Below are 25,096 nucleotides of genomic sequence, written 5' to 3' on the forward strand. Positions count from 1 at the left end.
GAACCGCGATCTTGTCTACTATGGGGTCTGCCTGTGACCTTTGACAGTCATTATTTTTCCTCCTCCCAGTCCAGTGTCTTCACTTTGCTCTGCATCTACCTTTGTGGCCCCTCCCTTCTCCTCCAAGAAAACCCTCAGATTTCAAGAAACAGCTTTTGACAGCTCAGTGTGGGCATAAACATACACACAGTAAATGTTAAGTTTGCTACGTTCATCTCTTAGCCATGAAGAGATACCTGCACCTTCTCAATGTGCTTCACACAGGCATCGGTCATACATGAAGACTGTGTCATGGACTATGCAGCCCCAAATAGCAAGACATAGATACTTCCTCTATTCTTCCACTGTGAGGCAGCTCTTCCTGAGAGGACTTTTGGGAACTTCTTTGCTGTGGCAGGCTAGACTGGGTGCAATAATTTGACTTAAAAATGTACTTTTGGTGTCTTAGGCCAACACTGATCTGTGCCTGACATCCATCCATAGGGTTACCTGTGATATATAACCTGTACGGCTCTCACACTCTGCTCTGCTCCCTGCTCCCCTCTGCGGATCCAGCTACAGGCCCAAAGGCAACCAACAGCTTGCGCCCGCGCAAAGCCACGCATGCCAAAGGGCTGCTGGCACCGACGAGCTAATTCAAGTAATAAACTTCCACAGGGGTCCCTGAGGCCGAGCTGATTTGGGATGCAGCTCTGTTCCTGCTCTGAACACGGAGTCCTGTGTGACTGTGCTGGGCCCGCGGTGCCTGGGGCAGCGATGGCCGGGGGGGACCCTGTCACCGTCCTCAACCGCCCGGTGAGGAGCTGCGGAGGAGACGGAGCTCAGAGCCCTGAGCCGCAGCGGAAGGAGTTCAGGCTGGACACAAGTAGCCGACGCCTTCCCCGTGTGCGCGGGGAAGCGCCGCAGCAGGTGCCCTGTCCGGCAGGGGCGACCCGCCGCGGACCCCGCCCCGCCGGGCCCGCCCACGACGTTCCCCCTCAGCGGAGAAGCGCGCGTGGCGGCGGGAGCGGCCCCTGAGGCACCACGGCCACGACGCGCCTTCCCCCGGCGGGCAGCCCCGGGCAGGGAGCCCCGGCGCCGGCCGGCTCCTCCCCGTGCCGCGGCCCGCCGAGGCGCCGCGGGGCCGCCCCCCGCCGCCGTCGCCGCGTCCGCCGCGCCTCAGTCCAGCGTCCCGGCCGCTCCCGCCATGCGGCTCTGGGTGCTCCTCAGCCTGCTGCTGCTGCAGGAAACGCTGCCGCACGGTGAGCCGCGACCCCCGCCGCGCTCAGCTCCGCCGCCCCGCCGGGTTCCCCCACTTTGCGAGCCGCCCCGGGCTTTCCTTACCGCTGGGCCGCCTCCCCCGCCCTCAGCGCGGCCGCCCCTGCCCCGCGAAGCCGGCGGCGGGTGCCCGCGGCCGCCCCCCACTGCCCCCCGCCGTGACAGCCCCCGGGGCAGGGCCGGGAGCCATCCCGGGGGCGGCGGCGGGGCTCCCGTCTCTGCTGGGCAGAGGCGGAGGGAAGGCGGTTTGCTCTCTTGGTCTGCGGCCAGCGAGCCGCCGAGGCTTTCCGCCGGAGACCGACAACGTGGTTTCATCCCATCCTGGGGTTTCGGGGAGAGGCGTTTGCGGCAATGCCGGCTGTCGAGCGGGGTCGACGTTTAAGTCCGCGCTTAAATCCCCGTGCCGCGGCCGGAGGAGGGTCAGTGCTGGACGTGGGGCTCGGGTTAAAAAAAAAAAAAAATCCTTCACCCTGAATGCTGTTAAGCACTGAAAGAAGTTGTCAGGGGAGGCTGTAGAGTCTTCAGCCTTTGGGATAGTCGGAGCTCAACTGGACAAGGCTCTGAGCAGCTGAACGGGGTGGGAAGGGACTTTCAGAAGTCCTTTCCAGCCCAATTTTTCTTATGACTACGTGCAAAGGAATTGCACTCTGGACCAGTGTGGTGCAGGAGAGGATTTCTGCTGAAAGATCTGGTCTGCGGGTGTGCACTACCACATCAAGAAAAGTGTTTTCTATTTGAGAAATAGGCAATAAAAACACAGAAGGAGAAACGAGTTGTATCTTGGGCAAAAGATTTCCCAGGCCTATGTTTTTCTTAGTTTGTCTAGTTTATACTGAGGTTTGACTGGGTGCTTCACGCTATGTCATCCAGAAGTTTAGCTGTGCAAGAAGGTAACTTGGCATATTTAATAACAGTTCCTTGTCTAAAGCTAGAGGTATAAATCCTAATGTAGACACTGTGATTTCAAAATAGCCTTCCTAATTTAGCTTATATTAGTTTATCAACAGTGAAATATGTCCCTCCAGATTGTCCGTATGAGTGTTGATGTGTCACCCTGTATTGTCCGTAGGAGTGTTTGGATGATTAACTTTCATTTGAAGTACCACAAGTAGAGATGTGTCCACCCTGTTTTGTTACATTAGTTGTGACCACAAAGACTCTTCTCTCTCATCTTAATCCTGGTGGTTAAGAATTACACTTTATGGTAACCTCACATGATTTTTTTTTTTTCAAGGAAGAGTTCATCAGTATTAATGAGAGTTGAAAGGTCTCTGATGCTGCCAAGATGTGCATGTGGCTATAGGAGAAGTCAAAACTGGATGCTTTTTAGCATTATGTGACTAACAGCCATTTGGGGATTGTTGTGTGTGCAACATCTGTGAGAACAAGGAGCAGACAAACATTAAAGTGTAGGGTGAGACAAATACTATGAACCAGGAGCAAAAGTGCTGCGTGATGTGTTTCTGTGATGTATCGAGGCATAGTCTCCTGATGCGGCATGAGGAGTTAGTAGGGACCCTGAATGTACTGTTGCAGAGGAAATGAGTACAGTGCATCTTAGAACTGATATTAGGAGCTGATCAGAGGTAGAAAGGAGGAGTTTTCTCAATGAATATTTTTCTAAATCTTAATTTTTTTTTTAATAAGAAGTGCTTTTGCTGGATTAAAACAATGAGGGCTCTCATAAATCTAGTGAGATGGTAAAGTATCCCAAACATGGCATATTCATGTATTTGCATAAATGGGCTAGTTGAGTTTGTTCCCTTCCCTGGGAAAGTCTTGCGGGTTGGGTAAGAAAATGGGGGAATTTGTGTGGTGGGTTCTGTGTTCCTGGAGGGATTTGATTGTGTGTCCTCTTTATCTTAGGCGATAGACTACTGTACCAGTTAATTTAGTTATTTGGCATACAGATACTTGGTTCAGCGATGAGAGAAGGCCGGTTTGTGGGGTGCAGAAGTGGTGGCGTCAGTAGATACCTGGACAGACTTATAGGGAATGTTGGGGAGGAGCATGGTCATGGCTTGCTTGGAAACTCACCTCTTGGGGAGGTGCAGCAGAGAGGTAAAACTAGGTTTTCTGTGTAGGTAGATAAAAGCTCCTCTAATGGTGCTTCCTGAAATGCCCCTGCTGTCACCTGCAGGGAGATACAAGGTCAGACAGACAAGAGTCTCACTGTGTAGCTGGGAGTGTGGTATAGGAGGAAAATGTTCAGGCTCACTGGGAACTACAGAAACGTGGAACAGAGGGAGCTTGTACAGAGAGGAAAAACTTCATCTAGAGAAAATCAAAACCAGGCTTCTGGCACTTAAAACTGAAAAGCTTTCATAGGGGAGTCTTTAACAGTTTCTTAAAGGCAGAGTGTCAGGTGTGGAAGAGCATACAGTTTGGGATGATGCATTTCCTTGGGGTGAGGTTTTAAGAACCATGTGCCTTCGAACAAGTGTCGGGATTGAGGTTGCCAGAAGGTAGTGGAAATGGCAAAGAGTATTTTGAACAAATAGTCCTATTTCAGTAGGGTCTGGGGAGGTGGGGAAGAAAAGGGTGGCTGGACCAAAGCTTGTGTGCTTCTACAGTCAAATCCGGAAAGTACAACAAAGAACTGGAACAGCTGGTTTGAAATGGGAATACTTATCCAAAAGACTTGTCAGGCCTGTCAGTGGGACCTTCTAACACTAGGGCACAAGTTACACAGGAAAGATGGAATAGCTCAGTCCAAGGGAGAAGTGGCAGTATGTGTTGAAGAAAGCTTTGGTGTCAAATCTGGTTGCTGGTGGGGTTTGTCAGTAAAAGTCGAAGTCACCTGGACTGAAATACCAGCCCTGTAGAGAACAACCAACCTGGTTACAGACCACCCAACGTGACGGAGGGAGCGACTGCATTGTTAAGGAAAATCAGAGGGGCAGCAAGGAGTGGATAGAAAAGCAGAAGGCAGAATTACTTACCCCCGCGTAGGCTGGATCACACACATTGGGGTGTGATGCAGGGTGCAATTGTTTAGATGCCACAAATGATGACTTCTTAGTGCTGCTACTCAGAGAACCCCCAAGAAAAGCAGTAGTTCTTGACCTGATCTGGAGCAGTGCTCAGGTAATTGGATTCAGATGTTGCTTTAGAACAGCCAGACTGTAGTTTTAATATTCTTGCAGGAATAATAAAAGCCAAAGAAACAACTGATGTGTTTAATTTCAGAAGGGGGAATTACATAAGATGAGGAGGCTCATTAGCTCACATATGGGTTAAGTATAAAAACCAGAATAAGGCAGACAAAAAGAGTTTGAGAAACAGCTTGCAAAAGGGATAAAACCAGCCATAAATCCTCTTCTTCTGATGTGCTGGGGTGTGGCAGGGACAGATGGCCACAAACTTTGTAAGGCTGGTAGGAATGGGGGATAAGAAAGAATACCTACAGAAAGTAAAACTTAAATTAAAAACTTGATTATTTGTGTGCTCCCATGTTCACTATGGAGGTGCTTAGGGAGGTTTTAATGGAAAATGGTGACATGATAAGCATATCAGAAACTTTGAGTGCAGTATCCTACTGAGCACTGTAATAGCAGGCTCCAAGACAGAATCTTACGCTATGGGGAGAAGCATTAGAGGACGTGTCTCACTAATATGCCAAAAGAATTGTTGTAAGAGAAAATCAACAATGATGTGAACAGTGTTTAAGTGCCATGATTTGATGAAACACATCTGAGACTTAAAAGAAATTTGAATCTGAAATCGCTGAAGTCTTAAGTCGATTGCATAACCTATCACATAACTACTTCTTTTGAGGGAAATAGAAATATGCCAATATTTTAAGATTTCTGAGGGAGGTACAGGCAGAAAGCCAGATCTCTGTATTCTGTAAATTGAACTCGTGAATAAATAGGCATGAATTACAGAAGAGTCAAGAAGAGTCAGTATGGCTTTGTATGGCTGCCTTTTTTTTTTTCTTTTTTTTTCCTTCAGAAGTGTGTTTTGTTTTGCAGATCTGCTGAAGTTCTCTGAAGGACTTTATAACGTGTCTGTGGATGAGTTAGTTGGTTTGATGTACTTGGATTCCCAAAGGCTTTTGATAAGTCTGTTGTTAAAGGGTCCATGGGAACCAAGGTGTTGTGAGACAAAGGAAGACCTCTCATGGAGTAATAACTAACAGAAAACAAAGAGTAGGAATTAATCTTCAGTTTTTGCAATATGGGCATAGAATTGTTTTTATCCAGTTGAATTTCACAGCAGTCTTGTAAGGCACATGCTTTTCAGCATATTTATGAATCTGCTAAAACAAAAGAAAAGAAAACTGACAGTAAAGAGTTGCAGAAGAATCTCTCAGTTTTGAAAGACTCAGCAGTGAAAGTAGGACTTGAAATTCTGTGTTGGTAGATGCAAAGTAACACAAATGATTCTAACTTAATATACACATTGATGGCTTTCCACTTAGGAATTTCTAACCAATAATTCCTACTTAGGAAAGTGATCTTGGAATTACACTTTATTATTCTAGAGAAAGTTAGCTCCTAATATTGCTTTCTTGAAAAACAATGAGCTATTTAGACAGGAAAGAAGACACCACTAATAGGTACAACTGTGATTTGACCATATCTTGAACCTGGTGTACAGTCTGCTTTTGTCTTCTTTCCATTAACCAAATGTGATGTAACTGACCTGTTGTAAGATACCTATCCTTTACAAGGAACAATTAAATAGAGTAGGACTCATCAGTCCAGAGGATATGTTTGAAGGACACTTAAGTTCTGTAAAAGTACAAGAGCCGCAGAGAAAGTTGTTGGAGAAACAATGGATATTTATTCACTTAATACAAAAACTAGAAGGCATCTAATATTTATGTATAGTTTGTGTAGTTTTGAAAATTGACCAGACAAATTAAGGAAAAATCCACCAAGGGCAATAAAACAATGTCAACTATTGTTCACGGATCCCTTGAGCTAAAGGTTCTTGGAAGCTAGGAGACTAGTATCAAAGGAGCAGAGATGGTTGCCCTGTTCCCTGGTTGACATCTGACACTGGGTGGTGTCAGTGCGAAGACGTTGGCTAGGTAGACCTTTAGCCTGACCCACTGTAGCCTTTCTAATGTAGTGCAGGGGAAAAGTGCTCCTGCACCAACTGTTTGCCCCTTTAATATATGCACTGTGTCACTCGCTTGGTTAATGTGCTCCAAGTAACTAGAAAAACCCTACTTCATGGTCTTCCATGGGAGGCAGCAACAGCTTCTCTGAAATTCTCCTTTGTTATCATCATTCCCTCAAGTTTGTCAATTTTGCATGGCCAGTGGCATCGCAGGTGTGAAGAAAAATTGCAAGAAGCATAAATATTTGTTTCAGTCTCCCCTCCAGAAACTATAAAATGTTACTCTTTACTTTAAAATGTCATGATCTTTGGAAGGCATTTCTATTTGATCTCTTCAGTTTGTGGCTCACTTTAAGGTGATGAGGCATCTTTGCAATCAACTTCACCAATGCTCATAATGTAGAACTGGGAAAAATGTTTGTGTGGCGGGGGAGGGATGTACCTCAGTAACGATGTATGCCTCTCAAAAAAAATTATTCTTATTGCATAAGAGTCCAAAAGAGTTCAAGATGCATTGGGCAAACTAAGACAACTGCAGCATTGCTGTCTTCCGGTTTATTTTCCAGTTGGTATGAGACCAGAAGGCAAATGCTCCTACACAGGCAACCTTACTCTGCATGCTGAGATCACCGAGTCACAGAATGGCTGAGGTTGGAAGAGACTTCTTGGGATCATCTGATCCAACCCCATGCTCAAGCAGGGCCACCTAGAGCAGGTTGCCTAGGACCGTCTCCAGTCTGGTTTTGAATATCTCCATGGATGGATACTCCACAACCTCTCTAGGCAACCTGTGCCAGTGCTTGACCACCCTTGCAGTAAAAAGCGTTTTCTTATGTTTAGATTGACTTTATTGTTTTTTAAATTTGTGCTCACAAGGCCCTGTGCTATTTAAAAGAGACATGGTGTACATCAGCCTGGACTTAGAGAAGTGGAAGGCTGAGGCAGTGCAGGGTGTCCAGCTGGGGTATGAGGAACATCATGGGAGCCATCAGTGGCAGGAGTCTGGAAGTGCTGCTGTTCATACTGCAGCCAGTACCAGTTTTAATTCATGCTAACTCAGTGTACAGCAGGGCTGTTTTTAATTCCAGAGGGAGCTTGTTGATCGATTCGTACAATAAAACACCCGGGCATTTTCATGTGGAAAAGCTGTGTTCAATGTGAATTAGCTGTCAGGCACAGTTAGTGGATTTTTTGGTGTTTGGGGACAGCAGTTTTAGGCTCATCTCACAAAAGATCTGTGCTTCCTCTTGTCAGTAAAAGTGAGAATATCTTGATTTGTTTGTTTGTTTGTTTGAGACACCTCACTTTTCCTTTTCCTTTCCATTTTCTTTGCTTTGTTTTTAAAGGCAGCTGGGCATCCCTGTTGTCTCTAGCAGATAATGAAATCTCTTACTATTTGCCTCTAAATAGGGTTCTGTTTTCATCTGGACTGTCAAAATACATGGCTGTTACAGAGAAGTGATGAATTAAATACTACCTTCAAGTGACTTAAGTGCCATTTGTATTTTCACAGTACTTACTGTAAAAAAAGAAAACTGCATCACTATCAGTATTTTATAAATCGTCATGAAGTTCCACACTTGCCAGTTTTTCTTCATGTGTCTCTTATGGTAACATGGTGTGTGAAAAGGTTATGCAGAATTGATGGGTGTGTGACATCCTTACGAAGACTGAGAACTTGTGTAGCATTGCGTACTAAATGGCAATGACATGAGGTAGAAATGACAAAAATAACTGGAGGTAGAACTGCTGTATTTCTTTCCCTTCCCATTTGTAAAGTTCTCATACCTTACATATTTGTCTGTTTATGTGACCTGTAAGTATAGATTTTCCACATGTTGTTGAAAGCTCTCTTTTTCCCCCCTTTTCCCCAGGAAAATGGGTCATGCCAGAGGCTTCGAAAACTTACGGAAATTAACTCTGACTCATTTTTACTCCTTTATAGGAAGAACAAAACTTCAGTTATTTTCTGTGATAATAAGGAAGATTTTTTTTGCAAAAAGACTATATAACCTTTTTCTAATCAGTAACATTGCCTTCTTTCCTTTATTTTACTAGTTATTGGACAGCCTGCAAAAAGTAAGCGTCCAAAAGAGCCTGGGGAAAACAAAATTAAGCCTGTCAACAAAAAAGTAAAACCCAAAACCCCCAAAATGAAGGAGAGAGAATCTGCTGACTCCTCTTTGAAGTCCCAGTCCATACTGACACAGGTGATGGATAAAGGTCGTTTCCAGAAACTAGCTGCCACTTTAAGCCTGTCTGCAGGACAAAGCATAGAACTGCGATGTAAGGGGAGTAATGTTATTTGGAACTATCCTTCATACTTAGACACCTTTAAAGACTCCAGACTCAGGTAAGCTATTTTTCATTTTTTTGGGAAAAAAAAAATCTAGAACTTTTTTTTACTACCATTTTCAATACCATTGGGGTTTTTTTGTTTGTTTGTTTACATTTTTACAATCAAGATGTTCCTCCTAGTGGTTTCTAATGTCAACAAAAAAGGATGAGCATCTTTCAGTCGTCACCAATTACTGCCCTGTGATTTGCACTGTGGTATAGTCTTGTAGCATGTGAACTGGATTTCCTTCAGATGAATGTAAAATTGAAGATGTGGTCCAGCAGGACATCCATGTGCTCCAGCCACTAAGAGGGAAGCACATTAGAGCTAATCCAAAGTAAAACTCTCAAAATGTGTGAGTGTGATTGTCAGGTACTCACTACCAACTCTCTTGCTCTACAGAGACCTGCTCGTGGTGGGCTATACTGGTTATTAATGTAGGTACCACCTGAGACACTAAGATTAATTTCCTGAAGAGGCTCAAACCCACATCTCTCAACTGGCAAAAAAATACACCAATGGCCATGCTAAGGAGCAAGTGAGAGTAGTCTTTACTTTTTCAGTCAAAGTTACCTTTGTGTGCAAAAGGGAATTCCAAGGTTTGTGGTGTGACAGAGTTTAATGCTGAGGAAAGTCACCTTGGGTTTAGGAAGGCTTTTTCTTTCATCTAGTGGTATCTTAATGGAAACTACATAAATAGTTGTTAGAGCAGGAAGAGGAACTGAGGACCCTCTACCTTTCTCTGCCCCACCAGATGAGTGTCCTGTTGGTCTAAATGTCTTCTCCAAAACCCTATACATTGTTTGCCTTCCCAGTTTTTGAGCATAGCACACATAGCTAAATGTAGAGTAAATGTAGTAATTTAGTTCTGTATTTGAAAGAGGAGGGGCATATAAGGAGCTTAAGGATGTCTTCCACTGGCATTTTTTTGCCGTGAGTAGTGTTTGTTTTCACTGGCTGTTTTATGGACACTTACGTGTCTATGAAAGATAAGTAGTGAGGAGACTGTGAAGCACTGTGAACAATGCCCTAAGAAAGAACTGTAAGCAGCTTTTCTTGGATTATTAGGTGAGAGAGGCACAGAGGTAGGAGCAAAGGTATCAACTCCTATTGTCCTTTTGTTCCTAAATTAAGTACAAGTGTGTATGCTCTCTGTAAATAACTGAGGTTATCTGAATCTCTGTGTTCCATTTCACTTATTTACAGGTATGATGCTACCTTAAAATCACTCCCAGTTAATTAGTATTTCACATATATTCTTCTCCTTTCCATTTCTCTTTTCAAAGAGTAGTGTTGAAGATTGGCAGTTATACACTGTGATCTCTAGCATATCCTTCTGAAATTTGTGAGCCCGTTCTTCTCTGAGTGTATATTTTCTTGTCCCGACAGCTGAGGAGTTCAAGAACTACATTGGCTGAATAAACCTCTGTAGGTAGCGCAAGGCTTCTGTCATAGTAAGTCACAGCAGCAAGCCTATTTCTGCGGAGGGCTTATCCCAGCAATATCTCTCAAAGGATCTTGTGGCCGATTTAAATAATTACTGCTTTTTCTTTTGCAAGAAATAATGTTTTATCTGGATTTATTCCAGTAGGTGGCGTTTATCAGCTGTAATACAGACCTGGCCTTCCAGCAAGCCAAAGCTGAATGTGCAAAGTAATATCAACAGGGAGTGCATGTGTGTGTGGTGGTGCTCGTCGTTTTCAAGTGTATCTTATGTTTTGTGCATTTGCAAATAGGTTGCTGGCATGATTTGGTCCTGTAGGCCTCCAGGTCATGTTATCTGAGTATTAGCATCTGACATTGAAGAAGGCAAGGCAAGTATTCATAGTTTTTGGAGAGGAATCCGAATGCTTCTTCATTATTCGTTTGACTGTCTATTCCTCTCTCGCAAAATTAACTACTTTTCTAGTGATGCACATGGGACAAAATACAAGAATTTAAAGTAGTTTGGGGAAAAAAAGATATGCATTTCCTAATTGTGTAGTTTGAAGTAGTTTGGCATTCTGTTGCCTCAGCAATTTACCTTTCTGTTCTCACTCAAGTTCACAGTATTTGTAATATTTTAACCATATAATAAAAATTAATAATGTCACACAAAATAAATGCTATAAAACATTTTGGCTGCGTGGGTATAACTTGCCTAAGTATTTATTTTCTTTTAGAAGCATGTTAGGCTTATATTTAAGGGTCTATATTGAAATATGATGATCTTTGCTTTAGAAAAATTATTTTGAAATAAATTATTGAAGCAGCAAGGCTGAGTTAGACTGAATCAACAATTTTAAATGTAAGCAGAAGGTCCTATAATTAACTAGAGAAATTGAAAACATAGATTAGTAGCACACTTCAGAGTCACAGAATAGTAATAATTTATGGAGACATTGACCACAGAATCTTGTGCAGTTATATCTTCACCACATTTTTAGCATGACTTTGGTAATTATCTCAAGATCTTTGCTGTAGTGCTAATAGATCCATATGAAGCAAAGGCTGCTTTATAGAATGTGAAATATGAAATTTATATTCTGTGTTTTTAGAACACTTTGAATTTAAATGGAAATATCATAAAGATGGTATGTTATTTAGTTAGTTCAGAAAAGGTTATTAACAATGTTATCATCTTTCAAGAGAAGCTTAGCTCTTCCTCGCTGTGTACAAAAGACTGTGCACTAAGCACCAACTACAATAGGCAAACTTTAAAATTTTACAAATATATTACACTCATTATTTTAAAACAAAATGCTGAATATAGGGCAAAGCGGGGAAAATCAGAAAAATTATTAGCAAGTAACCTGCAGCAAAAATTGTTTAATCGTCTCGATAGATATATGTTCAGTATCTTCTAACATTTTTTGAGTGCTTAAAGACCAAGTATAAGGTAATCCCTTCATTAGCAATTAGTGAGGTGTGGAGTGAAACTCGAGCTAATTAACTGGGCTGGGCTTTTTTACCTTGGATTTCCGTGCTGGTCTTGCTGGAGTTGGGGCACTGTTGCAAACCAGAGTTGGTGGCAGCAGCAGGGGGGAAGTGATTGGGGTCTGAGGAGGTAATGTAAAGTGAAGAAGGAGCAGGTTGCCAGGCCCAGAGGATAAGTGAGGAGGAGGGGCAATGGCAATGAGGTCCATGCAATTTCTGGGGACCAATGACTACCATTCTTTTGTTCATTTGTATGTCCCTACAGCAACAGATGCTCAGGCATCCAATTCCAGTTTTTTCTTTAAATAATAGGAGGGACGTACAAATTCAACTGGTCTGGTGGGAATTTTAACAATAAGCAAGGTGTTGTACATCTCCTGGGAAGTGCTAACATCCTCTAACTCTAGCTGCTACAAGAGGAAGCTTTAAGGACTGTGGCATCTAACAGAATTGCAATTATGGGAGGCAGAAGAGACCTTAAGGTTCAGAGCGGTGAGGGCATTTGTAGCTCAGCTGGTCAGAGGGTTTGTTAACAGCAGAGGTCCAGGGCAGGAGCTGGCGCTGAAGATGAATGCTCACTGCATTCTGTTTCCTGTCTGCAGCTCTGGGAGAAGAGGGTGTTTTGGTTTGCAACTAGTTAAATTTAGCATCCACATAATGTATTTCCTATGGGTGCCTGCAAAAAGAAGTAGGGATAAAAGCCAGATGTTTTGTCTCCATGCCATGCTTATCATATTTTTAACTCACCCATATGGTAAGGAGAATACAGTAGCCTGGAGGACAATATTACTTTTCTAAGAAGGAAGAGATTGTGATTAGAAAAGCCATTTCCATAGTATTAGTGGCTATGCTTTCTTTGAGTTTGTCTTTGTAGGTATACTTTACGAGCTGGTAAATAAAATATTTTTGCTTGCTGTACTAGAGAGTCTCAGTTTTTAATAGGTCTGTAACTGTTAACACATGCTAAAATTATCATATGGGGGGAGGGAAAGATGCTGAGTGAAAGGAGGAGGACGAGTCTTTGGCTGTTTCTTGTTGAGCCAGAGGAGAAATCCTCTCTTTCCACTATCCTAACTGGAGTAAATAACAGTATCCACTGAAATTATTTACTTAGCTTTAGAGAGTGTAGCATGCAATGCAACTCTGGGGAGAAAGCTAGAATCATGCAAACTTGGCTCCTGAGTTAAGGACGCACACCAGCTTCCTTCAGGACTAGCTTATTATCTATAATGCTCTCTTGCCTTGTGCAGCATAAATACACCCTGCAGATAACTTTTTGTCTGAAAATTTTGTGTACTGGCTGAACTGGCCAAAAATCTTGGCGGCGTTAACGGTCAAAGGTAGCTCATGCACCTCCAGAACAGAAGGGCTGGAATGCTGTTCTGTAAGACTGTGCATAACAACTTAATGACTGTAGGCTCACCCAGAAACTGGATCTACAACATATGAGAAGGATCAAAAAATGAGAGGGATGAAAGAAAAATAAGAGCAAGCACATTTTCCCTTTCTTATGCTTTGTAGCAAAAACTGCTCTAGATGAAGGCAGTCTAACTTCACTGAAGTCATTCTCTGCCTGACTTGGAGCATGCGTCTCTCACTTGCCGAAGACCAGCTGTATTTATCACAGAACTTCATCTGATAAATAAACTCACATGAAATGGAACTGCTCCAGTGGAAGAAGCTGGGGCAAAGAGCTGGACATGCATCACACGCACATTTTTGTGTGCGGGGGGTGTATGGACAGGAGCACTCTCACAAGTATTGAGGAGCCTGTATGTTGTAGAGGGCAAAATTAGACTGCTTTCAGTGAATGCAGGCTCCTGCTGGCTTAGTGGGATGTCGGTTGTGCTCATGTGTATAACTGAATTTCATTTTGTTCCATGTGCTCTGAAGTCTGAAAGCTAGGGAATTTTTTCTTGTGTTAAACAGTAAGATGTTATGTTCCTCTCCTAGTGAGCTTGTATTTGAGATAAGCTCTCTTTTGTCAGTATGAATGCAGCTGCTTGAGAGGAGTTTGCTAGATGCTCTTTGAGTGATGCTATGTACACTGTCTTTTTATATCTTTTTTTTTTTTTTAGCTTCTAAACTTGGCATAGTTTTTCTGGCAAAGATCTTTTGAACTTCAAATAACTAAAGCTTAATGAGGTGAATGTATGGAATAAGATTTTGGAGTAGTTTTCTAGTTTCTTTAAACAGCCTTGAAATGTTTGTATATACAACATTTTTTCTTTGTGATATGTAGAGCACAGCAAAGTTTTGGCTTTTAAGTCAGATTTCCCAGCATCTAAAATACTAATGAAATAAAAGTTATCCTGGAAATATTGGTCAGCTGCTGGATTCACCATTTATAATTTACTTTATATGGCCTGTTTTGTCTGCTTAATATGGTCATGTCACAAGTTTCAACACTTCCCCTCTCAGTTGCCAGGTTTTGTTAGCGCATGTATGTGGATGACTACCTCGCTAGGCTATTTCCATTGATTGCTAGATAGCTTGTTCTCAGTTAAGTAGAACACACTGTACAATAATTAACAATAATTAACTCTGACCTTATTTTTCTGTCTGTTGGGATTTTGAGCTATAGTTCAGTGTCTGCAGTAACAGTTGGAGGCAAAAACGTTCTGGCATAATGGTTTCTCTGTAACGTTGACATTTAGTACTGGATACTTGCAGAACATTTTATGCTGATGTAGTCATGTAGCCTATGAAATGTGAACTGTGAAACTAAATAATAATAATATAATAATAATACAGACTAGGACATTATTTCGGACTTCTCTTTCTTCCTGTTGGGTATGATACACAACAGGATCTCTTGCACAAATAGGAATCTCTCAAAGCTTATCCAGAAACTGAAGATAATTTATAATGTGAGATAGTGTATATATTAAAAATGAAAATGCTACTACTCCATAATTACATGATTCCAAAAAGTGGAATCAGACTAGGTCTTGTAGGACAAGCGCATTAGCAGGTAGGAAACATGATTTGCCTGTTTCCTTAGGCAGGCCCCAAAACTTCCCTGTGGTGGATGAGTGTACTAATGGTGTCTGAGGGCTTCAATGGAAAAGATAATTCTCAGTTGGCCCTGTTTGGGTTGTGTATTTGGTGTGGTTTTAATTTCTAAGCTACTGGCCTTGGGTGGAGGCCGAATGTTGGGTTACATGACCCGTTGCTTATGATTGCCGGTAGTAGTGCAAACAGCTAGCAGAACACCTAGGGAGTCAGAAATTTTGGGAAGTGCCTGTAGCTGGAAGTAGTGGCCTCTCTGTTTAAGCAGTTGTTCTGCATGGAGACATGAGCAAAACAGAGCATTTAGAGCATACGGTACAGTCAGGCATGTCTATAGTACTGCTGTTACACAGTGACAAGGTGTTTTAGAGGATAAGAATTTCCTCAAAGTGTGCTAATCCCAGAAGTAAATGATTCAGTCAGGCATCTGCCTTACAAAATAGCTGCCACATTAATACGAAGAAATAGGAGGATAATAAACATTCAGAGAACCCACAGTTCTCTGAATAAGAGTATGGGAGCTGTTCAGGCTTCATGCAAGCCTGCGTATTTGTCCAGACCCCGTTGGAAACACTGAAAAGAAGTTCACTAACGAATGCCTAAAACTGGAAAAATTTCTCCTGACTTGATTAGAACAGAAATGACCTTGTAATGCAATGTATTGCAAAGGAAAGTGGGAAACCTTCGTGTTCTGGATGTGCTACCATGTAAAGGCAGGTGGTTGAAAACGTTTTTAAGGGTCAGAGCAGCAGTGGAGAGCATCAGTACTTCCACACGCCTGTCCTGACAGGGTTCCCTGAGAACTGGTACTGTTGGACCATTGCTTTTGCAATCCATCAAAAGGCAACACAGCAGACTGCCAACTATAACACCATCTGTCTGCAAGAAAGAGCCAGGAAAGCAAACTTAAAATAAAAAAAGAACAAGATGAGATTGTAGCCGCTGAATTTTATAGATAGGACCTTTGACCCTTAGGAACATTGTCAGTATCTACATATATATCTACATATTTATAAATATTTGCACATTTACAAATGTCAATCCACTGAGAGATGTATCTGGGAAATTCAGGAGAAGGAGAAAAAAGCAAATCAAGTCTGAAATAATCACACAGACTGAATTTTATGTAGTTACGTGATGACACTGCCAGTTCACCTACAGCAGTTCTCAGGGTCATGCTCTGAAAATAGCTGAGGGGCGATGAGGAAACTCCAGTGAGAGGATGCCGGTGAGGTGGCTTAGGGCAGAGGAGTAGGCAATGCAAAATGACTTGCAGAACAAATCCAAGCTGAGACAGAAGCTCTTTATGATGGTGTTTGCAAGTGGAAACTTGGACCAGTATGTTAAAGATGGGAAAGTGTTCACAGTGAAAGCAGGCATAAATCAGCAAACAAACTCTTATTAAAGTACCTGCTACTTACTACTCCTGAATTATCTTTGTTGTTTACTATTGAAGCAGTGCTACAGTTAATGGTATCAAAAAAGGACTGAGATGCATGCAGGTTGACTTGGAGCATGAAAATATGGGATATACATGGACAAACTGAGTCAAAACATAGATGAACATATTGTCTACAGCAGTCACAGCCCAGTTGCAGAATGGGGACTGAAAGGAATCCAAGAATGAACTGTACAAGACAAAAGCTTGCAAGCACTTGCGTGTAGTTGAAATCAATAGAAATACTCATGTAAGCAGGTCTTTGCTGGAGCAAAAGGGCACAACATAGCTCTGAAAGCAAAAGGTAGGTCAGTTGCAGAGTAGGAATAAAAAAAAAAGTAGAAGTGAACTGACAGAAATGTACGAGGAAATACATCTGTACTTGTCTGTGCCTTTTGTTTTTCTTCTCCCCAGTATAAAGCAGCTTGACAAGTACGGTCAGCTGATCCTTGCAAACTCCACTGCAGCAGACACAGGTGAATATAGCTGCTGGCTTCAGCTGTGCAATGGTAACAAATGCACCAAGGATGAGACTAAAACAGGTTCAACATACATCTTTTTCACAGGTAATTAACTCACTGGGGGATTATTAATGGCAATTTATTTGCTAGTAAGACAGGAATAAAGCTACATCAGCAATTTCACTGTCAAGATTTTTCTTCCACAATTTTAATCTTTTTTAGTGGATGTTAAGTAAGACAGTGCTGGTGAGCAGAAAATTACTTGTTTAGTGTGATTTATGAGTCCATTTTCCCTATGGATTATGCTAAATGTTTACCCAAAATAACGCATAATGCAATGGAAAGCAAATACCTTTGAAATTACTAACACGCATTCTGAGGATCTTCTACAAAATGAATAAAAAATGTTTAATTTTTGAAAATGTGTCTGGATAAAGAAAATAAATCTGTGCAGAAGATTCATTTTGTCATGGCATTCAGATGACTGTGTGGACTCTTCCCCCCACCCCCTTTCAGTTAGCTGCACTGCCTTGACAGTCTTGACCTCATTGATCTTGGTAAGGCCACAATTTCTCCCAAGAGTCTATATAGCATGTTGAGAGGCAAAACACTCTTAAGTACGTGTGTTGTCCCACAGAGCTCGAGTTTGACTGTAGTCCTAACACTGCATGGAGAGGGTCATAGTAGGTAACTGTGCACAGTTTACTGCTACTTGGTACAACAGAGCTGAAATCAAATGGTTAATTTGTTCTTCTCATGGAAAACATTCTGAATGGTAAAACAACCTTTGCTGCCTGATTAGAGCTAAAGCATTCTTGGCTAGCAAATATTTCAGTACAAAATGCTAAGATAGGATTGTTTGTGATACATTTTGGAGGTAGATTAGACCATGAGGCTGTGCAGAAGCCATTTATCAGAAGTGCTTAATGTTCTGAGGATACATTCCTTTAGAAAGGCTGGAATAAACTTTTCAGTCATTATGTAAATGCTTGTGCTAGAAAGAGGAATTTCAGTTTATATTTCTAAGCAGCATGCCAAATACGGAAATAGTCTTTAACTGTCATTCTAAAAGCACTAAATATTTCAGCTACTTAGAGCAGTAAATCAAACATTTTGCCTAAAATCATATGTATAAAAAGGCTGTAGCTCCAAAGAATATCTCTTTCTAGTCAGTGGGTGGGTGGGTTTTTTACGTGTGTTACCTGTTAAAAGTGGGTGAGTGAACAGAATTAGATCCAGATGAGTATTTGGAAACTTATTAAAAAGGAATTCCAGAGATTTTCTTAAGATTAAAAAAATCTGATTACAGGGAAGAATACTTTGTTTTTCTTTTTGATTTAATGTTTTTAATGCAAGCTATGTAAATATATATTCACAGGTTAGAAAAGTTTTTTTTCTTTTGTGTGTGCGTATTTAAAGCAAAAAGCTTTGAGTTAATTTTTAATGTTGCTCATAGCTATTTTCTCTTGTCATATGTACTTTTCTTTCTGTTAAACTAAGATGTAAATATTATTCTAACTATATCAACTCTTCTGCACAGATAAAGAGGAACTTTTTGTACCTACTCCCAGTTATTTTGAGATTGTCTACCTGAACCCAGATAAACCTGCAGTCATACCATGCCGTGTTACTACTCCTTCAGCAAAAGTAACTCTACACAGGGAATTTCCAGCAGAAGAAATTGAAACAGATGGAACTGATATTATTTATGATGTGAAGAAGGGTTTTGTCTACCAGCACCCTACTTCTGATCATAAAGGTATTGTCTACTGCAAAGCAGAGTCACAGGGAGCACCTCAGATTTCCATCAAGTATCACCTACTGTATGTGGAAGGTAAGGTGCAGTTTTCTGTATGCTTACACCTTTGTTTCTTCTGCTGACACCATTTAGAAAACAATTAAAAAAAACCAAAAGTAAAATAAGTAATGTAATCACAGAGTTTTAAAATCTTGATCAAACGTATATGTGATAAAACTTCGTAGGTTAAATTCTGGCAGTTTCCCAGTGTAGAGGGGAAAGGTGCAGATGCACATCACTTACCTGTTGCGTTAAGCAAACTGAGGCAAAAATTGACTCTTAAGTTTTATCGGTGTATTTAACTTTAGAAACTAATTTTCTGTTTCCAAACACTGTCTTTCTATCAGTTCCCAAGGGCCCACCCTCAACCACAATTGCGGCATCATCCAATAGAGCAGAACTCAGTGACAGCATTCATGTAATCTGCACAGTCCTTGGGGAGCCAGATGTAGATGTGAACTTCAGGTGGCAGTACCCAGGACAAGAGGTAAGAGATGTATGCCCTGGCTGAAATGGATTGTTCTTCATAAAGGCAATGCTTTGAAAGCCAGTGTCTAGATTTGGAGTAAAGATTCTTTCAGACTGTGGTGTCTGCCTCTTGCTAGCTCAGGCATGCTGGCAGGAGGAGGCAGCATATCCCTTTTGAACTTCAGCCCATCTTTCCCTGAGAGCCTAGAAGTAGCACAGGAATGAAGCTGGAGAGCTCTACCCGTGTTAGCAAAACTCAAGCTCAGCAAAGCTCACTCCTCCCTCAGGTTTCCATTCCAGAGACACTTGGCCTCTGGCAGCATTTACAAAGAAAAGCCTCAGAATAGCCAGCGTCAGGAGGCTATTCTAGGGCAAGCCACAAAGCCTCACTGATGCCTCTGCATTTGATATCCCTTCCATCTCCATGGCTCGGGCACATGAATCATCCCAGCACAGAATCTTTAAGCTTAATTGTTGCCCACAGAAATCTGCTTCTGCCCAGCCTCATCTGAAAGAATCCACCAGAAACATCCAGTGAATCTTAGAACTTTGTTGGTCCTTTGTCTTGCACAAAATAAGGTGTATCTGACTAGCATCACTGATGGTCCCCTCTCTTCTCCCTGTACGCACCCTGACCAGTTACAGTAGGGACTTGTTTCTTGACCAGCCTCATCTCTACTGCTGTTTATCCTAAGCAGGCTAGGAGCAAAGGAAGGACTTCTGGAAGATGGAACCCTTCACCAGAGGAAAGGGATCCTCTAGGACCTGAGGGTTTGCATTGTAGCCCTCCTGGTGCTGGGTTGTCAAAGGACAATGCAGAACTTGCTAATAGGATACTTGTATCAGCATACAATTAAGTAATTTAACAGCAGAGGTAATTGCTTAAGTGAATGGTTGGAGTTCAGTGCTTACTAGGCTTGAGAAAATTCAAATCTAAAGCCCCAGAAGTTTGCTGTAGCCATCAAGATAGAGACTGTAACACTCCGCTGTCATGGGAAGGTGCGTGCCTTTTCAGAGGAAAAAATAGTGAGAGAGCAAGTGAGCCCAAAAGGGATTTGAACTGCTGGCGAGGGCACTGGGCATGTAGAACCAGGTTTCTAGTCCTTGCTTAGACGTTAGTTTGTTCTTTCGCTTCCCCTGCTCCCCTCCACCTCTTTTTTTTTTTTTTTGCTGCTGCTTGTCATAAATTTTCCTGCTGAGACTATTGAAGTCTGAGAGTTCGTGAGCAATTACCAACTTCCCTACCCTGTCCTGGCTGTTAAACGAGGGCAGCCTCAACTGCATTTGGTGATGGGCTTGGTACTGATAGCATGAATTAGGTCATCTGAAGAGTGACTACTGGATGGAGCACAGGAAGAGTTTGGCAGAATTCCTGTTTCTGTTGTCCATTTGAAGTTAGGAAGGAAAGGGGCAGATGAAATGAGCACAGAAACTTGCAGCTCTCAGTGGAGTAAAAAGTAAAATGCTAGGGAAAACTGAAGTGCCTCCAAGTTCGGGGAGCTGCAGAGCAATAATGTTTTTTGAGTTAAATGCCCGATGTCTTCCTCTGCATTTAGCTCTTAGCATTACTTTTTGTGAGATGCATCAACAAATAGCAGTGTCTCTGTCCTTCAAGGTGGGGCTTTAACTCTGACAGCCTTGTAACGATTCACTGTCTTGGGTGGGGAAGAGCAGAAATGCCCCTGCTGATCACATTAGCTTTGTTGATTGATATGGTTTTCCCTTTTTTTGTGCGTGAGGGTTTTTTTTTTTTAGCTTCCCTTGATATCTGTTTTATTGGACTGTAGTAACTGGCTATACAAACCCCAATTTTATGTCTTTTGTAACTAACTGTAATTACTAAGAACAAACAACTGAAGGAACTCAATTCTAGACTCAGCCTGGCCTTCCAAAACTCTGTATCTTACTAGTGTCCACCCCTTGCTACTTTTACATCTTTCACAGCTGAATGGCTGCCCAAACCTGGTTGCTGGCTGTTCTTGGCCCAGGTGCTTCCAGTGGTCTTACAGCACCTGATGCAGCGCTGGCATGTGCACTACAGTTACGCCTCTCTAGCACTGATTGAATATAAACAGCTAAACACATGCAAATTATCTCCCTTGTTTGCTGCGGATTCTGCGGCTGCAATGCGGGGCACATGCACTGTCAGCAGAGGACTACACCCTCTCACTGCACCCACGTACGGGGGCTGAGCGAGAGACTTTGGCCGGTGGCCTGCATCTGCCCTGGAAAGGCCTGATGTGCTTATCCACTGGAGTAAACAGTCTCAGCTCCAGCTGTGCCTGGGGATAGGGAGGGAAGAGCTGTGTTTGGGCTTCTGCCCCAACAAAATGATTGAGTAAATGTCAGAGTAGCAGCACTGTGTGCTTGTTGGAGACTTAACATTTAGTAAGGAAGTATTCACATACTGCAAAGGAAAAAGGGAGGGGTGGAGGGAGAAGAGAGAGGACCAGCAGTGATGCTGGTCAGATACACCTGCTTTTGTGCAAGAAGGACTAGCAAAGTTCTAGGATTCACTGGATGTTTCCATTCATTGCTGCTGCTTTCAGTGCATGGAGATCAGTGATAGTTTTTGTTCTCCACCACCACTCCAGCCAGCACCTGGGCTGTCACCTACCACTTGATCCCTGAGCAGAAGCAGTACTTTAATCCCTGCTTGCTCCTAGGTACATTGCATTGGAGAGTCCCTCATCTCATCTCTGTAGTCACTAACCTCTCCCCCTTACCTTTTTTCACTCGGTTGGTTTTTTGTGTTTTTTTTTTCTCCCTTGCCACTCCCTGACAATTGCATTTGCTCATTCACCTGCTGTGAATGCATACTGATCCACCCCTTAATATGATTCCCTGAAACTAGCTTCAAAGCAGGAGGCAATTAGTTTGAGAAAAACTGTGCTAGGAGGAGCCTGACCAGGCAAATAGCATCTGCCTTACATGGCCCTTTACCTTCACTTTCAGTAGGGTCAGGGAAGTTCCACTTGCTATATTTTATAACTAACTTAGGCTTGAATTATGTGTGTGGTAGTACTTGGTTGTAGGTAGCACTTGATTTTCAGGCTGGGAACAGGAGGTAGTGCTCTGTTAGGTAGAGCTCTGCTACGTGGCTTGATTCCTTCTAAAGGGTTAAGAATTTCTAGATGAGATTACCAGTTTTTCAAAGAAGTTCTTGCTAGCTGTAAATGCCTGCCACTTCCTAGGCATTCCCTGACTGCACTGGGACGCATCCCTAAGCTTCAAGAAGACTGGCAGCTTCTTCTGTACTGGTCATTTTGCAAGAGTGGGATTGTAGCTTTGGCTCTAGATAAGTGTCTAACATCCTTTTGCTACTATTAGCTTAAGCCTTGTAGCATTCATATTGATAAATGGCTAATCCATCTATTTCATGAAGCAAGAGGAGGTGGTTTCCAAGCAGAAACCTCTCTCTCTCTTACCAGTTTTATCCAGATTATTGGTGTAGCACAAGCCAACATGATTAAAGCTGTTGACTAGTGTGATGGATTTTGGAAAGAAAGAGACTGCCTTTATCTTTGGGCTAGTTTCTCTCATCCAGTCCTTTGCAAACTTCTGAGGTGCCAGGGAGTGTGACCTGATAAACCATCCATCAGAGAATTCTCTTACAGAAGAGAAAAAAAAAAAGCCTGTTATAAAGATAACAACAAAAAAAACTAAAAGCATCTTTTGAAGCATCCTTATTTGTGTTTTTGGCTTTGAAGTTACACGCACATTTTGGAAAGCATAATGTGAGGATTCATTTAGAAGCATTTGTGAATTGTTACTGTTTGCTCGTGTGTTATCTAATACAGTGTTTCTGAAACTAGAGGAGGAGGAATTAGTTTGCAACACATGATTTAAAGCTATTCTCCATGCTAAAAGAGAACTAGGTAAAGCTTGGTCAACTAACTCATGCCACTGCTGCCTTCCTTTTTGAGACGTGCTGGAAGTCTGAAGAGAAGCTCGCACATCTGTCCTGACATCTTGCCCAAGATCTCTCACCTATTTCATCGAGTATCCAAATGCGATCTTAGTAAGTGGCCCACAACTGCAACTGAGTTCATTCATATACTCCAGGCAGAGCTTTGGCAGCCCATCACGAATCTAAAGCTACACAGTAGCTGCACGTAGAGTGGAAGAGCCATTGTATTATCCTTACTTGGCATAACTTACTGGTACGTCAGTACTTAATGCAGGAATGTTGCTGCAGCTGCCAGACACCTTCAGTTTCCTCACTTCAGACTGACTTTGGAGACAGGCTCCTACTATCTGACCTCGTGCTTCAGGGTTTGAGAGGGGAGTGTCACTAAATACGCTTTGCGGAATCATGTATTTTCTTGTGTGGGTGAGGGTTTTTTTTTTTCTTTTAAACAGTCCGAGAAGCCTGCGATTATCCAAAGCTTCTGGAGATTGATAAACAGAGGAACCGGACATACCACAAGAATCTCAAAAAGCATTCTTCTTGTTGAGGATTTTCAAGCCAGAGATGCTGGAAACTACATTTGTATAGCTCAGAACCTACAAGGAGAAACAACAGTAGCTACTAAAGTTGAACTAAATTGATAGGAAAGGCTTCTGGACATAGAATGAACTGTTTGTTATTTGACATTATAGCCATTTACTTTCTTTATTAATGTTTAAATGAAGTTTTCTCTATCACTGTCTCTTCATACATCAATGCATTCCATATTCACTAGCTTGACAGACCAAAAGAAGAGTTCCCTATGCCCAGCAGTAGTCAGTTGTGAGTTAATAAAACTACTATGAAGCATTAAAATTTAAGCCTGAACATGCATAGGGCTTATTATATTTAGGAATAGGTGCTCTTGGGCTTTCCTTTGCATATGGTCTTCTTCCTCAAACTCTTTCATAAGGTTAACCTGCTGTACGGTTTGTGCCTGTTTTGTGTATGTGAGAACTGAGAGGGTATTAAATATCCTCAAAAATCCACCAAGCAGGTGTATCTCTTCTGGGGCTCTGCAATTTTAAAGTTTAGAGTACTGTACATGTTTAAAACAAATAAAGAAAAAAAAAACAAAAAAACCCCCATTGTTACAGAATTAGCCAATAGCAAATGTTTATTTTGCAAGAATAATTAAATTTCTGAACATTATGAAAATATAAATGAGTTGCATATATGTATGTGTGTGTGTTCATTTCATATATGTATAAAGACAAACACACAAATAAAATTCTCACTCCTGGGGAACATTAATACTAAATATATATTAAGGTGCTAGAGGGTATCTCCACGGACTTGTAAGTGGTTGAATATGTTGGATTTTCCTTATGTTGTTGCATTCTTACAACCTTATAATATATAGCTTGCTTAAAGTTCACTCCTCAATAGATGTGTGGTATTATGTTTACTAAATTATGTAGCAAAATAAGGTAAAACTTGCATTTATTTACAGAGCATCATTTACAGAAGAAAAAAACCCCAAATGTAACTAACATCAGAATAATGTTTGATTACACAGCAGAATCTCTTCTCAGGTTAATAACAAGTTCAACTCAATTGTATTAATTTACTTAGGAGAAAAGGACAGATGTTTCATTTACACAGAACTATAGCTGGATAAATAAGCAACTGCTTCGCTCACCCTGGGTTTAGTTACCAATACAAGGAAAGAGACTTTCCAGAGAAAAGGTAAGAACTTGATAACAACATTGTTGGACACTTTGGCAATGTTTTTTCTTCCTAGCCTCAAGCACAGACTCGATGTAAGCTAGAACTTCCACTACAAATCTACTCAGTAGTGTAACTGTGTGACAAAAAAAAGTCTTAATGCAAGCCATTTTATTTACAAGGCGTGTGAAAAACAGCTTATTCTGAGCATACGAGGAACCAAACCAGGAACCGGTCCCTTGCTTGCACACTTCAGTGTCTCAGCCTGCATTTGACTGGAATTCCTCAAGCTTTCTTCTGGTGAAGGCTTGAAGTAAGCCCTTTGCTCCAGACAGTTCAAACCTGTGAGCAGCTGTGTACAGTACTGTTTTGAGTAGTGGTATCTAGTAAGTACTAATGGAAAAACGGCAGCTTCTCAAGCATGTCATTAACCTGATTGTTAGTGTAGCTAATGAAAACATTAAACAACCTTGCTGAAAGTTTTTTCATCAGCATGCAGGAACCTAAAACAATGTAACTGATATGATAACTATCTATGTAAAGTCTGAAATGGCTATGCCTGTCTCATGAAATAGGCTTCATGCAGAGCACTCCCCAGATGCCTGTAATACTGTTGGCCTCTCGAAACAAGGTAGCTACAAAAAAAAAAAAAACCACCACCAAACCAAACTAAATATAGCAAGCAATAGGACCGACTTTGAAGGGGTAAGAGGCAGTCCCT

At 41.9% G+C, this 25,096-nt stretch overlaps 1 protein-coding gene across 1 annotated transcript; it reads left to right on the forward strand.

Moving 5' to 3' along the window:
- Positions 1 to 979: 979 nt before the first annotated feature.
- PDGFRL (platelet derived growth factor receptor like) lies at positions 980 to 23,884 on the forward strand. The gene is made up of 6 exons (XM_075500160.1): positions 980 to 1,241; positions 8,386 to 8,680; positions 16,446 to 16,597; positions 18,033 to 18,326; positions 18,638 to 18,777; positions 23,121 to 23,884. Exons 1-6 carry the CDS (start codon positions 1,187 to 1,189, stop codon positions 23,307 to 23,309), a joined length of 1,125 nt encoding a protein of 374 aa, XP_075356275.1. The 5' UTR covers positions 980 to 1,186; the 3' UTR covers positions 23,310 to 23,884.
- Positions 23,885 to 25,096: the final 1,212 nt, after the last annotated feature.

The sequence above is a fragment of the Mycteria americana genome, chromosome 4 (genome assembly GCF_035582795.1).
Source record: "Mycteria americana isolate JAX WOST 10 ecotype Jacksonville Zoo and Gardens chromosome 4, USCA_MyAme_1.0, whole genome shotgun sequence".
NCBI classification, from domain to species: Eukaryota; Metazoa; Chordata; class Aves; order Ciconiiformes; family Ciconiidae; genus Mycteria; species Mycteria americana.